The 15,411-nt window shown below is 42.3% G+C and overlaps 1 protein-coding gene across 2 annotated transcripts in view; it reads right to left on the reverse strand.

Annotated features, from left to right (window-relative positions):
- Foxk2 (forkhead box K2) overlaps positions 1–15,411 on the reverse strand; it is a 48,771-nt gene that overhangs the window by 19,338 nt on the left and 14,022 nt on the right. For both annotated transcript variants that reach the window (XM_052759941.1, XM_052759940.1), the window contains exons 2-3: positions 4,494–4,688; positions 1,775–1,922 (exon numbers count right to left, since the gene is read on the reverse strand). In XM_052759941.1, coding sequence (XP_052615901.1) covers positions 1,775–1,922; positions 4,494–4,688 — 343 coding nt within the window. The remainder of the gene's footprint in view (positions 1–1,774; positions 1,923–4,493; positions 4,689–15,411) is intronic.

The raw sequence follows: 15,411 nt of genomic DNA on the forward strand, positions 1-15,411 counted from the left end.
TTTGTCCTGTAAGTTGATGGTACAGAGATGTTTGGCAATTCTCCATATGGAAAACCTTAACCATCCAACCAATGCCAGCATCCAGAAGACTACCACAGCCCACTTTAAATGGCTAACCTTATTTTGCTATCACTTAGGCTACAAAAGGCTCTGCCTAAGCACCCACAAGAGCACATTCCAAGTTTCTAGGAAAAGAACCAGGGATAACAAGAACCTGAGTCTGAGATATGGATGAGAAGCTGTCCTTACACCATGTGCTCGACTCCATCCCTGATCAAACGGCCAATGTATTCCTAGGGCTTTTTCCTTACAAGTTTCTAAGGATGTTTTCATTTGTCCAGGAGTCAGTTCTCTTCTTCTACTATATGGATCCCAGGAATCAAACTCAGACCTTCAGTCTTGGTGACAAGTGCCTTTATCTGCTAATCTATTTTGCTGGCCTTAAAAATGCTGTTTTTGTGTTTTTAGAAACAATGTCTCACTAACTACCTCCAATGGTATGAAACTTGCTATGTAGACCAGAATGGCCTTGAACTCAAGAAATCCTCCCACCTCTCCCTCCCAAGTGCTGAAATTAAAGGCATACCATACTGGGCATAAAAATACTTTTTATTTTTAAATAATTTAATATAGAAAATGCTCAGAATATACCCAAATGGGTGGAACAAATTTTGCAAAGTGAGCATCAGTATAGCCAGTACCCAGCAGCTCCTGCATGGCCCTTAGTCTACAACTCCTGCCTCATAAAGACCACTATTAGCTCTGGCAGTACAGTCACTAAGTTTCTACTGTGATGTTTCACTCCACCACCAAAGAATGCCTCTGTGTGCACAAGGTACACAGCTATGACTTGCTCACTCCATGGCTCTGTTGTGTTCTGTGTGAACATGTCACATTTTTCAAATATATAATGGAAGGAACAACAGGTACAGACTCTTTTTTCTTAACACTACAACAACAGCCTTTCTGTTACTAACAATTTCATACATACTCAGCTATCAGCACTGTGCCTACAGTTGCCCTAGGGTCTTCACATGTGTGGTGAAGGATTTTAAAAATGCACTACAAACCCTCATACCTATGGCATATTCAGAGTTACGCCAGAATCAAATCCATATAGATGTCTATTTCACTGAGGTGGTGTGCTGGTTAGTTTTTGTCCACTTGACATAAACGAGAGGCTGGGCGGTTGTGGCGCACGCCTTTAATCCCAGCATTCGGGAGACACAGCCAGGCGGATCTCTGTGAGTTCAAAGCCAGCCTGACCTACAGAGCTAGTCCAGGACAGGCTCCAAAGCTACAGAGAAACCCTGTCTCGAAAAACAAAACAAAAGACAAACAAGGATCAATGGGGAAGAGCTCAATTGAGGAATTACCTCTATCAAAGTAGCCTATAGGAATATCTGTGGTGCATTTTCTTGATTAATTATTGATGTGAAAGGGGCTAAGCCACTGTCAGCAGTGCCACCACTGGCAGGTGATTCTGGACGGTATAAGCAAGCAAAAGGCCAATAAGCGGCATTCCTCTCATGGTCTCTGCTTCAGTTCCTGCTTCTGGATCCCTGCCCTGACCTTCCTCAGTAATGGACCATTATATGGATGTGTAAGACACACCAGCCTTTTCCTCCCCCAAGATGCTTTTGGTCAGGGTTTTATTACAACAACAGGGAAACTGAGCTAAAACAACATGGTGTTCCTAAAAGGACTTGTCACACAGATGACCAATGTTTACATAATGTTCCCCAGGCCCAGGTACAAGACTATAGATATTTACCTTTGGGCTGTCTCCACCTGAAGCTTCCTTTTCATTTTCTGGCTGTGAATTGTCAGCCATTAAATTGAGGTCAGATGGTATCACACGGCCCATTTTGTACCCTGAAGATCCTGCTCCCCGGGGACTGGATGGGCAGGAGTTTGCAGCACTGTGAAAGAGGAGGGGGAGAAAGTCTACTTTACAGCAAACATAGCACTGTTTTTCAATAAATATCTCAGATCAGGGAAAACAAACATTTCTTTTTTAAGATGTATTTATTTAATTTTTTTAAATGTGTTTTGCCTCATGTATGCTTATGTGAGTGACTAAAGGAGGCCAGGATAGGGTGTTGGATCTCCTAGAATTGGAGTTACATTTCTCCAGCACCACTTACTTTTCCTGAAACAGCCCTTCATTCTGTACTGCAGGCTGGTCTTAAACATGCAGCAATTTTCTGGCCTTAGTTTCTGAAGCACTGGAATTGTATGTGCTACCATGTCTATCTAGCTAAACTGAAGAAAAAAAAAAAAAAAACAAAAACAAGAATAGCAGTATTTTTTTTTTTTTTTTCCGGAGCTGAGGACCGAACCCAGGGCCTTGCGCTTGCTAGGCAAGTGCTCTACCACTGAGCTAAATCCCAAACCCGAGAATAGCAGTATTTCTTAAGAAAAAAAATGTACTTCTAGGAATTCTTTGTGGTATTTAAGATTTCCTCATGTAGCAATGTGTCAGGAAATGCAACTGTCAAGACAAACAGTGAGAAGGCAGTGTTCCATTTATTCTTCCAGAGAAAGTAAGCCATCACAGCCAACAGCAATTTTAATTTTTTTTTTTTTTTTTTGGTTTTTCGAGACAGGGTTTCTCTGTGTAGTTTTGTGCCTTTTCCTGGAACTCACTTGGTAGCCCAGGCTGGCCTCGAACTCACAGAGATCCGCCTGGCTCTGCCTCCCGAGTGCTGGGATTAAAGGCGTGTGCCACCACCGCCCAGCCTAAATTTTTTTTTTTTTTTAATTTATGTGCATTAGTGTTTTGCCTGTATGTATGTCTGTGTGAGGGTATCAGATCCTCTGGAGCTGGAGTTATAGATGGCTGTGAGCTACCATGTAGATGTTGGGAAGTAAACCTGGGTCCTCTGGAAAAGCAGCCAGTTCTCTTAACTTCAGAGACATTTCTCCAGCCCCAAACTTAATTTTTTTTTAAAGATTTATATTACATGTTTGAAGTGTTTACCTATGTATACATGTACCATATGAATGCCTGGTGTGTGTGGAGGCCAGAAGAGGGTGTTGGATTTCCTGGAACTGGAATTAGATGTTTGTGAGCTGCTACGCTGTGCTGGGAACTGACCCTGGGTCCCTCTGGAAGAGCAGGAAGTGCTCTAAGACTGAGCCATTTCTCTGGCCCCTTAAAAATTTAAATTTCAGGGCTGGAGGGATGGCTCAGAGGTTAAGAGCACTGCTTGCTCTTCCAAAGGTCCTGAGTTCAATTCCCAGCAACCACATGGTGGCTCACAACCATCTGTAATGAGATCTGGCGCCCTCTTCTGGCCTGCAGGGATATGTGCAGACAGAACACTGTATACATAAAATAAATAAATCTTTAAAAAAAAAAAATTTAAATTTCAGCTTCTGAGTATGGTACCTAAAGACTCAGTCACTCTCAGTCTATGAGAAGTTTTGGAAGAAATATAATTAGATAATCTGTCAGCTCTTCAATGAAAATACGTATTTTAAAAAGTGGAAATAGGACTAGACTTAGAGCTGGGATCCAGAAGCAGGGGCAGAGGCAGGAGGACCTCTGTGAGTTGGGGGGCGGGGGGAGGGGGGGAGGAGGAGACAGAAGGAAAAGGCCCAGACTTAGTCATCAGGGTTAGAGACCCCAAAGACCCCAGCTCCACCCGCTACTGCCACCACAGCTTCCCTCAATGCTTTTCTCTGCCACCAGCAAGTGAAGGAACACATGAATACCCACAATTCTGAGAATAAGTGATGGACGAGAGCTCAGTCAGAAATAAGCCATTTATATTATCCCCTCTAAGGCTCAGGGAATAAACTGAAGACAGAGACAAGGGTAGTGAAATCTCCACCTCTAGACAGGACACGATCAATGTAATCATGAACTCACACCAGATCTGCACAAGGCAAGCCCTCTTAACCATCAGTTATGGATGGTGGAAGGGATCATGGGACCCTAGGCCTTACCTCTGGGTAACAGTAACTTGGGAGACTTGGGAAGAGTGCAATTGCCTTCAGTTATATAACCACTGGTGTGCTCACCAGACTCCAAAGGGTAATTCCAAGGCCACAGAAATGGCTCTGGTAAAAAAAAAAATTAAAAAAAAAAAACAACCGGGGGCTGGAGGGATGGCTCATCGGTTAAGAGCATTGGCTGTTCTTCCAGAGGTCCTGAGTTCAATTCCCAGCAACCACATGGTGGCTCACAACCATCTGTAATGAGATCTGGTGCCCTCTTCTGGCCTGCAAGCATGCATGTAGGCAAAACACTGTATACATAATAAATAAATAAATAAATCTTTAAAAAAACAAAACAAAAAACCCAAAGGGAAACAAACATAACAGTAATCCCACAACCTACCAACATGTGAGAACTACAATTCACAACACAGAAACTTTAAGTAAACTCCTGATAGCCAGTTACAGTGAAAACAGATAGGGTCACTTTGGGTACACCTATGTGGCTAAAAAACCTGTGAATGTGCCACCTTCAGCCTCTGCTATACCTGATGGTTCCCGTGGGAGAGGGAAGGGGGCTGATGAGGTGGGCCATAGTGTCTGGAATGTTGATGGTCAGGGGTGAGATGTGGGGCTGCACAGGCTTCACGGGCGACTCTGGGGCTTCTTGCTTCTCTCTCTTCTCACTGGACAGGGCTGTAAATGTGATCTTGATATTTGTGCTCGGGAACCTGAAAGTGCACCTGGAAACAAAAATCAATGGTCAGTTCCTGTCTGCTGTCCACCAGAAGCCTGGGCTTCAACACTTCAAAACCCACCCATAATATACCAGTCATCTAATGATCGAAACCACAAATAAGGTGTTTCATACAACACTAGACACATTGGCATCCACCTGTGAACCCAGCACTTGGGAGGTAGGAGTAAGAGTTCTAGACCAACTCTAGCTAAACAAAGGTAGAGGGCAAACTAGGCTACATGAGTGAGATATGCCCTTCACCCAAAAAGACAGACAAGAGGTCCAGACAGAAAGAGAGTGACACAGAGAGAGAGAGAGACAGACAGACAGACAGACAGCACTCAGACCAGCATAAGAATATAAAAAGTATAGACCAAAAATAGAAAAGAAAAAAGAAAATCAAATGTCTGCCAGGTGTAGTCCCCAGCAACAGCTAAGTTCCCTTTACATGTTTACTAGGGTACACAATATAATCACCACACTGAACACTGGGATTAAAGATGTGTCTGTATACTGTGTGAGTTCCTGGTACCTATGAAGGTCAGAAGAGGGCATCAGATCCCCTATAACTGGAGTTACAGAGAGTTGCAGGCCACCATGCGGTAACTGAATCTGGGTCCTCTGCAAGAGCAGCCAGTGTGTTTAACTGTTGAGCCATCTCTCCAACTTCTTAAAACACTTTCTTAAATTTCAATTCTGAAGCTGATGTCATGGTACACACCTGCAATCCCAGCACATCAGACATGGAGGCAAGAGGACCAGTCAAAGTCAGCCTTAGCCACACGAGCCCTATATCAAAAAAACAAAAACAAAAACAAAAACATAAATTTTTAAAGAAAAAAATTCATCTTTCTAGGCTAGAGGAGTTTGGAAGAAGAAAGAATAAAAGAGCACTTCCAATGAGCCCAACTGTTTAAGTGCCCTCTCAGGAATCAAATAAACATTGAAACTTGGTAACATTAGTGGCCTTAGTTAACCAGAGCACACATACACAGAATGAATGAAACATTAGTGGGCGGTACATTTCCACAGATGGACTTGCTTCTGTGCACACCTACCAGCGAACCTTGATTCCAAAGACTCTCATGACCTGGGGCAGTGTCCCAATGGTTTGTGATGAGCAGTTTGGGTGGCTCATCTGAGTTTCCTTACACAACCAATTTTGTCTCAACAATTCTGTCCTTTAATTCTATTAACCAAGACTCTGAAAAGAGCTCTACACCACTGTTCTGTCTGAAAATGTTGTTGGAAAAGCTGGCTCAATTATGGTATAGGCTTGTTATGCCAACTACTCAGAAAGCAGAGGAAAGGGTCACAAGCTCAAGGCCTGCCTGGGCTACAGAGTGAGACCCCATCTCAAAATAAAGAGTAAAAAGGTAATGATTAGCTCAGTGGTAAGAGTGTGTGTCTAGCTTCAAACCAGTAAGAAAAGAGAAGGAACAAAAACAGAGCAACAGGAGAACAAATGGAGCAGGTAGGAGCTGATGATATCAGGACACAGATACTGAGCAAATGGAGAACAGATCCACAAGTGGTTCTCCCATGCAACAGAATGCCACTCAACGACTGCAAAGGGAAACCACTCATGCAAGTAACAGATGCATCTCAAAAACATCATTCAAAGAAAGTCAACACAAGAGTTTGCTCCACCTGACTATATTTAATGAAATCCTGAAAATCACACAACTGATCCAGGGTAACACAGCAGTGACTACCAGGGCTCCCGCAGGAAGATGATGCTTGCAATTCTGAGGGTAAATGTGGTACTCTATACTCCAGGCTGGGATGGACACTGCCAGAATGTCTACGAGCATCAATCAACTCCTTGAAAGGCTCCCTCAAATTAGGTTTGTTCTGTTCTATATAAAGTATACTTCAAAGAGAGCTTACTGGAAATACCAACCAAGTCAGGATAGCCTGGTGGGTAAAAGTGCCTGCTGTGTGGGCCTGATCACCTGAGTTTGAACTCCAGAACCCAGGGTGGAAGTAAAGAACAAACTCCTGAAAAATGTCCTGTGAAAAGTGTGCATACTCACAGACATACAACAATAATCAATTTAAAAACAAACAAGCCGGGCAGTGGTGGCCATGCCTTTAATCCCAGCACTTGGGAGGCAGAGGCAAGAGGATCTCTGTGAGTTCGAGGCCAGCCTGGTCTACAGAGTTCCAGGAAAGGCGCAAAGCTACACTGAGAAACCCTGTCTCGAAAAAAAAAAAAAAAAAAAAAAACACCAAACAAACCACAGTGGTGTCCTTTTCCCCACCCCTGAAAATCACTCTGACCACAGTTCAGGGTGTACATTAACTCTGAAGTGACACCCTAGACTAAGTGTTACTGTTGCTTTACCTGGAAGGGTCTGAGCAAAGTGAATATAAAGTCTAGAAGTACGTTTGTTCTAATCACTAATGAAGTTGATAATCACATAGCAGTAAAGAGTTTTTACTTGTTTGACTCTGAGTGAAGTATTTCATTATCAGAACTCTTGATAACAAGATTGTCCTCCACCACACTCAGGCACCTGCGGTGACAAATGCCACAAGCCCACCTAAATATGCCTCACATCCCAACACTTCACATCACACCTGCACTCAAGAGGACTGTCTTAAAAAATGTCACTGGAATGTCAAATAAGCACATGAAAAGATCCTCAAAGTTATCAGCTAGCAGGGAAACACAAATTCAAACTACAATACCTGCTAAAGTACCAGAAATGAAAAGAAGAGGGAAAATGTCAAGACTGATGAAGCAAAGCACTCTGAGCTACAGTTCACAGTATCTTTTATATGGCTATAACCATAAAAGGTAAATGCAAGCACCACCCCTCAGCCAGGCAAGAGAAAGCTAAGAAGCAAACCCAGCAGAAACATATATGAGCTCACCAAAACATATACTAGAATATTCTCAGAAGGCAGAGACAGGTGGATCTCTGTGAGTTCAAGGCCAGCTTGGTCTACACAGCAAGTGCAAGGACTACATAAAGATACCCTGTTTCAAACAAACAAACATCCAAAAGAACAACAACAAGTTTCTATTTAAAAACATCTTTTTGGCTGGGAGGTGGTGGCACACACCTTTAGTCCCAGCACTAAGGAGACAGAGGGAGGCAGATCTCTGTGAGTTCCAGGCCAGCCTGATTTACAGAGTAAGATCCAAGACAGGCATCAAAACTACACAGAGAAACCCTGTCTCAACTCCGCCCCAGACAAACAAACAAACAAACAAACAAACATCCTTTTGGAGGCTAGAGAGATGGCTCAATGGTTAAGAGTCCTTATTGCTCTTGTAGAGGACCTGGGCTCAGTTCCCAAAACCCACATAGCAGCTCACAACTATCTAACTCCAGTTCCAGGGGATCTGATGCTATCAGTTCTGACCTCCATGGGTACCAGGCACACATGTGCACAGGCATACAAGCAGGCAAGACACACATACACATTCAAATAAAATAAATAAAAACATCCTTTATCTGGGTGTGGTGGTGTATTCCTTTAATACTAGCACGTGGAAGGCCAGGCTAGAGGCTAGCCTGGTCTACATAGCAACTTTTAGGCCAACCAAGGATATACCGTGAGACCCTGTCTCAAAATAAGCAAAACAAAAATTCTTTCTTGGAGGCTGAGGCAGGAAGGAGGATCACCCAGAGTTCCATACCAACGACATAGTGAGACCCTGTTTCAAAGGAACAAAGCCAGCTAGGCACAGCTGCATAGTTTCACACACTTGTAATCTCAATACTGGAAAGCTGAGGCAGGACTACCAAGAATTCAAGCCAGCTTGAACTATATGATGTTCCAAGATGGTCTGATCCACAGAATGGTACTTAATCTCAATAAACAAATGCTAAAATAATAAATAAATAAATAAATAAATAAATAAAAGTTTGGGGGTGACTAATTTTTTAAGAAAGCCTCCTAACTTAAAATCTATCCAAAGAGCTAGACATGGTGGTATGTACCTGTAACCGTGACAGTCCTGAGAGTAAAGCAGGCAAAACACTTGAGAATATTCGTAACAGCATTATCCATAACAGCTCCAAATAAAATTATTTTATGTGTTCATCTGTAGTAGAATAAATCTTACTAAATTTGCATTCTTAAAAGCTTTACATAGGGGCTGGAGAGACAGCTTAGAGGTTAGGAGCATTGGCTGCTCTTCCAGAGGACCTGAGTTCAATTCCCAGCATCCACATGGTGGCTCACAACCATCTATAATGAGATCTGGTGCCCTCTTCTGGCATCCAAGCAAGCATACATGCAGGCAGAATAGTGTATACATAATAAATAAAGATTTATTTTAAAAAAAAAAAAAAAAAAGCTTTACAGAAATGAAGCTGGGCAGTGGTGGTATACACCTTTAATCCCAGCATTCAGGAGGCAGAGGCAAGCAGATCTCTGTGAGTTCGAAGCCAGCCTGGTCTACAGAGTGAGTTCCAGGACAGTCAGGGCTACACACAGAAACCCTGTCTCAAAAAACCAAACCAAACCAAAAGAAAAAAGAAAAAGCAAGAAGCTTTACAGAAATGAAATGAACCACAGTTATGTTAAAGACATAGACTAATTTCATAAGCATACTATCCAAATCCCTTCACCTCAGAGTCTATTCTTTATTCCACATACATTCAAAAGCAAAGACATCTAATATATGGTTTAGAATTCAGGACAGTGGTTCCAGGAGGCACAGTGTGGGAGGGGGTTAACAGTCAAGACGACACTGATGATATGCATCCTAACTTTGACAGGCCACAGAGGTGGCTTTCATTAAGTTTTACCTGGGTCAGGATACTTCTGCATTTGTATTACAGTAAAGAAGCAATGATGATGATAAAAATGCTATCTATCTCTTGGTGACTCAGCAGGGACTAGAGGAATGCTCAAGTGAGAAGAAGGAACAGGTAAGTAGTTCTGTGTATTCAAAGAAGTGGGTAGGCAGGTGATGAACCCACAGGCTACGGAAAGACTAGGACTAAGGAGAAAACTTGGAAGGAAGAAACAGCAGAGCTGTCAGAGCATGCTACCCTTAGCATTTTATTCTTCCTGCCCTTCCCCGGTGATTGCCTTTGTATCTTATACAGGTCTACAGTCCCTTGTCCAAATTCCAAAAGCAAAGGTTCTGAAAATCTAACCTCAAATCCCCTGACAGCCCATTCTGACCTGCACTGAAGTAGAGTTATTTATAGCCTTCAATTGCCCCACTTAGTGAGAACATCCTTGTGTTTTTGCCTCAGAAGTCTAACAGTGTGGATCACAAGCTGCTGGGAGTGTGAAATCACATACAGCCCATATAGTGTCCACTTTTCTTAAGTCCACCAGACCTGTAGGTTTCCAGTGAGACCCCTACAAGTACTGTATCTAACACAGTACCACTTCTCACAGAATTTCTCTAAAATATCCTGATTTGTTGAAGAGGCAAATTAGATGATTATAAGGAAAGGAATAAGTCCACTAAGCTGCTGTCCTAGACCACTAATTAGTATTTCTATTGTTACTGATAGGTAATAAATGTTCCCAGCATACTTATCAGTACCTCTGATCACTCTCACAGCAGGCCCAAAATTATCCAGAGAAACAAGCAAAGAAGCAAGCTGGTAACTCTTGCCCTCTATTGGGCATGTCTTAAAGCCCAACATGTCTGCAAGGAGCAGAGGTTTACATACTACACTAGACAAAAGTATTCAGCTGCTGCCTAGTGGGTTAAGCAAAATTTTGACTCATAGTTCATATGATCCTTGGTCACTGGGCAGAGAGTATTAAAGGAAATCTCTTTACCCTTAACATACTGAACCTGTAACTGCTCAAAATACATTTTTAAAAAATGACATTTTGAAGCCGGGCAGTGGTGGTGCACACCTTTAATCCCAGCACTCGGGAGGCAGAGGCAGGTGGATCTCTTTGAGTTGGAGGCCAGCCTGGGCTACAGAGTGAGTTTCAGGAAAGGCACAAAGCTACACAGAGAAACCCTGTCTCAAAAAAACAACCCCCCCACCAAAAAAAAATATGACATTTTGGGCTGGGCAGTGGCAGGCAGATCTCTGAGTTTGAGGCCAGCCTAGTCTAAGTTCCAGGACAGCCAGGGCTACACCAAGAAACCTTGTCTCCAAAAACAAAACAAAACACAATTCCATTCTAGGGCTAAAATGGCTCAGTTGGTAGAATGCTTGCCTGGGATCTATGAGGACCTAAGTTCAATCCCTTGCCCTAGTACCACAAAATGAACAAACAAAATTTCATTCTAAAAGGGAGTTCACCAGTTATCCCTTTATGTATTAACTTGACAACAGGTAATGACATTTCATTGTCCTTAGATTTCCCTATTTCCCAAGATTCAACTTTCCTACATGCCAACTTTAGCCTCAGGAACAGACTCCACAGAGGAGGTCTGCTTAGCACAGAAAATCTACAAGGGCATGACTGCAAATGTAACACAGTAAACCAGGCTATCCCTCCCCTCCCACAGCAAGATAAGAATCATTTTCCATTTACCTTAAATCCAAAAGAAATAATATTATCTACCCAGTCAAAATGAGAAACTAGAATTCTCTTCCTGTATGAGACAGGCCTGGTTAGCAAATTTAGCAATCCTCTTTTCACAAAACCAGAAAGTAAACAAACAAAAAACCTAACCAAAAAACCCTACTAGCTTGCATCCTTGACACAGTCTTAAATTGTTTAAAATTTCAGATCCTTATAGACAATATTAATTCATACAAAGAAAGAATTTAATCTCCACAGTGATCAATCAGCTCTTTGTTAAAACTTTTTTTTTTCTTTTTTTTTTTTTTTTTTTTTTAAGATTTATTTATTATGTATACAGCATGTATGACTTCAGGCCAGAAGAGGGCACCAGATCTCATTACAGATGGTTGTGAGCCACCATGTGGTTGCTGGGAATTGAACTCAGGACCTCTGGAAGAGCAGTTAGTGCTCTTAACCTCTGAGCCATCTCTCCAGCCCTGTTAAAACTTTTATTAGGCTAATTTATGTTTTTTGACATTTTTACTTATTTATTTGGGAGAGGAAGTGTCCACCACAGTTGATTCTCTCCTTCTACTATGTAGGTTTTGAGGACTGAATTCAGAACCCAGATGCTCAGGTTTGGTGGTAACCACTTCTATCTATCCAATGAGCCATCTTTCTGCCCCAGATTGACTTCATTTCTTATAATCTCAGACACCAAACACACATTTTTAAAAACAGGTCTTGATTTATCATAGAAAAAAACATAGAATTCAAAGAGATCAAACAGAAAATCCTAATCTGTTCAGGTTATTACATCTGATCCATTTGCTCTAATTTAGCCAGAAATGCAGACGAGGACTGTCAAGTACATTTTCCTCCTTTATGATTTCTTCAAACTCTCCTTGGGAGATGAGGGGGAAACTACATCTGACATTATTAATTAAAACAATGTGGTGGTCTGAATGAGATGTCCCCATATCCTAAGGTATTTGAATACTTGGTCCCCAGCTATTGGCAAAGTTCTGGCAGGCTTAGGAGATGTATGTAACCTTGACAGAGTAAGTATGTCACTGGGCTTTGAGCTTTTAAAAGCCATGCCGTTATCAGTGCGCTCTCGTGCTCACTCTCTCTCACTCTCCCCTCCAACTCTCCTTGTTAAAGATGTGAACTCTTCACTTGCTGCTCTAACTGCTATGCTTCCCCACCATGGCCATGATAATGATGGAACTGTAAGTGCGAATAAACCCTTCCTTTTATAAATTGCCTTGGTCATGGTATTTTATCATCGCAACAGAAAAGTATCTAATGCAAACTTAGAAAAACAGTAAATGTCTCACCATAAACAGAACAGCTTCATAGTCTACAAAAAGGCTGAAAAGGAAACACAAAAATCCAAAACCAGCCAGGCGGTGGTGGTGTACACCTTTAATTCCAGCACTTGGGAGGCAGAGGCAGGTGAATCTTTTGAGTTCAAGGCCAGCATGGTCTACAGAGTGAGTTCCAGGACAGCCAGGACTACATAGAGAAACTCTGTCAAACAAACAAACAAAAAAAACAAAAATACAAACCACCCAAAGCCAAAGAGATGGCTCAATGGTTGAGCGTAGTTGCTTCTCTTACAGAAGACTTGGATTCTGCTTCCAATACTCACATGATGGCTCACAACTACTCACAACAGCAGTTCCATAGGATCTGATGCCTCATTCTGACCACTGTGGTCACCAGACATGTAAGTGGCTCACAGATAGACATGCAAGCAAAATACTCATACACAAAAATAAATAAATCTTTTTTTTTAAGAATTATTTATTTATTACATATACAGTGCTCTATCTGCATGTATACCTGCAGGTCAGAAGAGGGCAACAGATCTCATTACAGATGGTTGTGAGCCACCATGTGGTTGCTGGGAATTGAACTCAGGACCTCTGGAAGAACAAGCAGTGCTCTTAACCACTGAGCCATCCCTCCAGCCCCGAAATAAATAAATCTAAAACAAATTTTTTCTTTTAAAAAGAGCAAAGTCAGGCTGGAGATGGCTCAAGAGCACTGGCTGCTCTTCCTGAGTTCAATTCTCAGTGACCACATGGTGCCTCACAACCATCTATGAGATCTAGTGCCCTCTTTTGGCATGCTGGCAGAACACTGTATACAAACAGAACAAAAGAGAAAGAAACCATCCCTGAAGAAAGACCAGATGCTGAACTACTACACAAAAACTGTAAAACCAATTCTTCAGTCAAGCATGGTGGCTTATGCCTGCAGCCCTAGGAGCTGGGAAGCTGAGGTTCAAGGCTAGCCTAGGCTAAACAGTGATTTCCTGTCTCAAAAAACAAACAAATGAAATAAAATCTGGCGGCTGGAGAGCTGGCTCAGTGGTTAAGTGAGTGTACTAACTACAAGGATCAGAGTTCATGTCCCAGCAATGAAACTGTGACAGTTCACAATCACCTACAACTCCAGCTCCAGGGTATCTGATACCTCTGGCCTCCCTGGGCACCTGCACTCACAAGCACATACAGACACACATACATATAATTAAAAACAAAACAAATCTTTAAAAAAGAAAGAAAGAAAGCTGGGTGTGGTAACTCACCCCTTTAATCCCAGCACTCAGGAGACAGAAGCAACTGGATCTGAGTTCAAGGCCAGCCTTGAACTAGAGAGTTCCAGAACAGCCAGGGCTGCATAGAGAGATCCTGTCTCCAAAAAAAAAAGAAAAAGGAAAAAAAAAAAGAAAAGAAAGAAGAAAATGCACACAGAGAAAAAACTTCTACAAGAGAATAGGATAAGTTTGTTAGTCCTATCACTTAGGAGGCAGAGGCAAGAGGATGGCAGCAAGTGTGAAGACAGCTTGGTCTTCAGAGGTCCAGATCAGTTGTTTCAAAACAAACTAAAACAGATTTTTTTTTTTTTAAATCTTTGAGAAGCTAATTTCAACTAGTTTGACAGTATCCTCTAAGAAACAGGGAAGGAAGTGGAGGGGAGGGGAGGGGAGGGGAGGAAGTGAAAGTTGTTGAGCTACCAAGTCACTAAACTCAGGCTGGCCCAGTCAGGATAGTACGTACAACTGGAAAAGGCCTGGTTTGGGAGAAGGATATGCTCCAGTTTGGACACTCAATCACCAGAATGAATAAGCAAACAAACAAAGACCACCACACCCTACTCCCAGCCCAAGACATGAAGATAGCAGGAATCTAGGTCAGATGAGAGTCGGAGTCACAGATGATCTGTGGGAGAAGCAAAAACAAGCAATAATGGCAGGAATATAGGGAAGACCAGGTCCTTCTGTCCAGCACCAAGATAAGACCAACAGCAGGTCTGCCTTGTTCCTCTAACAAACCAATAATGGTTTTCAATTACCACCATGAGTTCTATATACTGATACACATTTTTACTTAAAGAAACCATATGTGTATGCACCTAGGCTTCCACAGGTTGCCTCTCCATGTATCAGCCATATTTACCTTTAAAACACATAGTACAAAAACAAAAGCCACTTTGGATAGTCCATCATCAACCAAATCAGGAATAGGTGGCTGGACATGTCAGCCCATATCATTATCTCAACACAAGGGAGGAACAGGCAGGCAAATCTCGAGTTTGAGGCCAGCCTGGTCTACATAATGAGACCCTGTCTAAGGGAACTGGGGGGTGGGTTTGACTGAGGGTGTAGATCAAAGGTAGAACATTTATACAACATGTATAAGGGCAGGGATTTGATCCCCCAGATTTCCCCAAAGTAGAGGAGTAATTATAGAACCAAGCGTGAATTGCCTCTAACATTCCTGTCTTGATCTGCAGCATTCATTAAACCCCAAGGTTTTCTGATTTTGTTTTGTTTGGGGATTTACTTTTATCTTATATATATAAGGGTCTTTTACTTGTATGTATGTGTGTGTACCATGTGCATGCCTGGTGCCCAGAGGCCAGAAGAGGGCAATGGATTCCTTGGAACTGGAATTACAGTCCGCTGTGGGTGCTGTAACAGAAAATGGGTCCCCTGCAAGAGCAGCAAGTGCTCATAACAGCTGAGCCATTTCTCCAGCCACCTCTCAAGTTTTACTGTTCTAAGATTTTTGGTTTTTTTGAGACAGGGTCTCACTGTCTGGCCTGTGACTTATAGACCAGGCTGGCCTTCAACTCACAGAGATCTCTGTCTGCCTCTACTGCACCACGACATCTGACCCTAAAATTTACTTTTATTTTTGTGTCTGTGTGTGTGTGCAATGTGTGTGTGGGTGCTAGGAACAAAACCAGGTCCTCTGTAA

Source organism: Peromyscus californicus, unplaced genomic scaffold (assembly GCF_007827085.1).
Source record: "Peromyscus californicus insignis strain IS unplaced genomic scaffold, ASM782708v3 Scaffold_3__1_contigs__length_106647218, whole genome shotgun sequence".
Taxonomy (NCBI): Eukaryota; Metazoa; Chordata; class Mammalia; order Rodentia; family Cricetidae; genus Peromyscus; species Peromyscus californicus.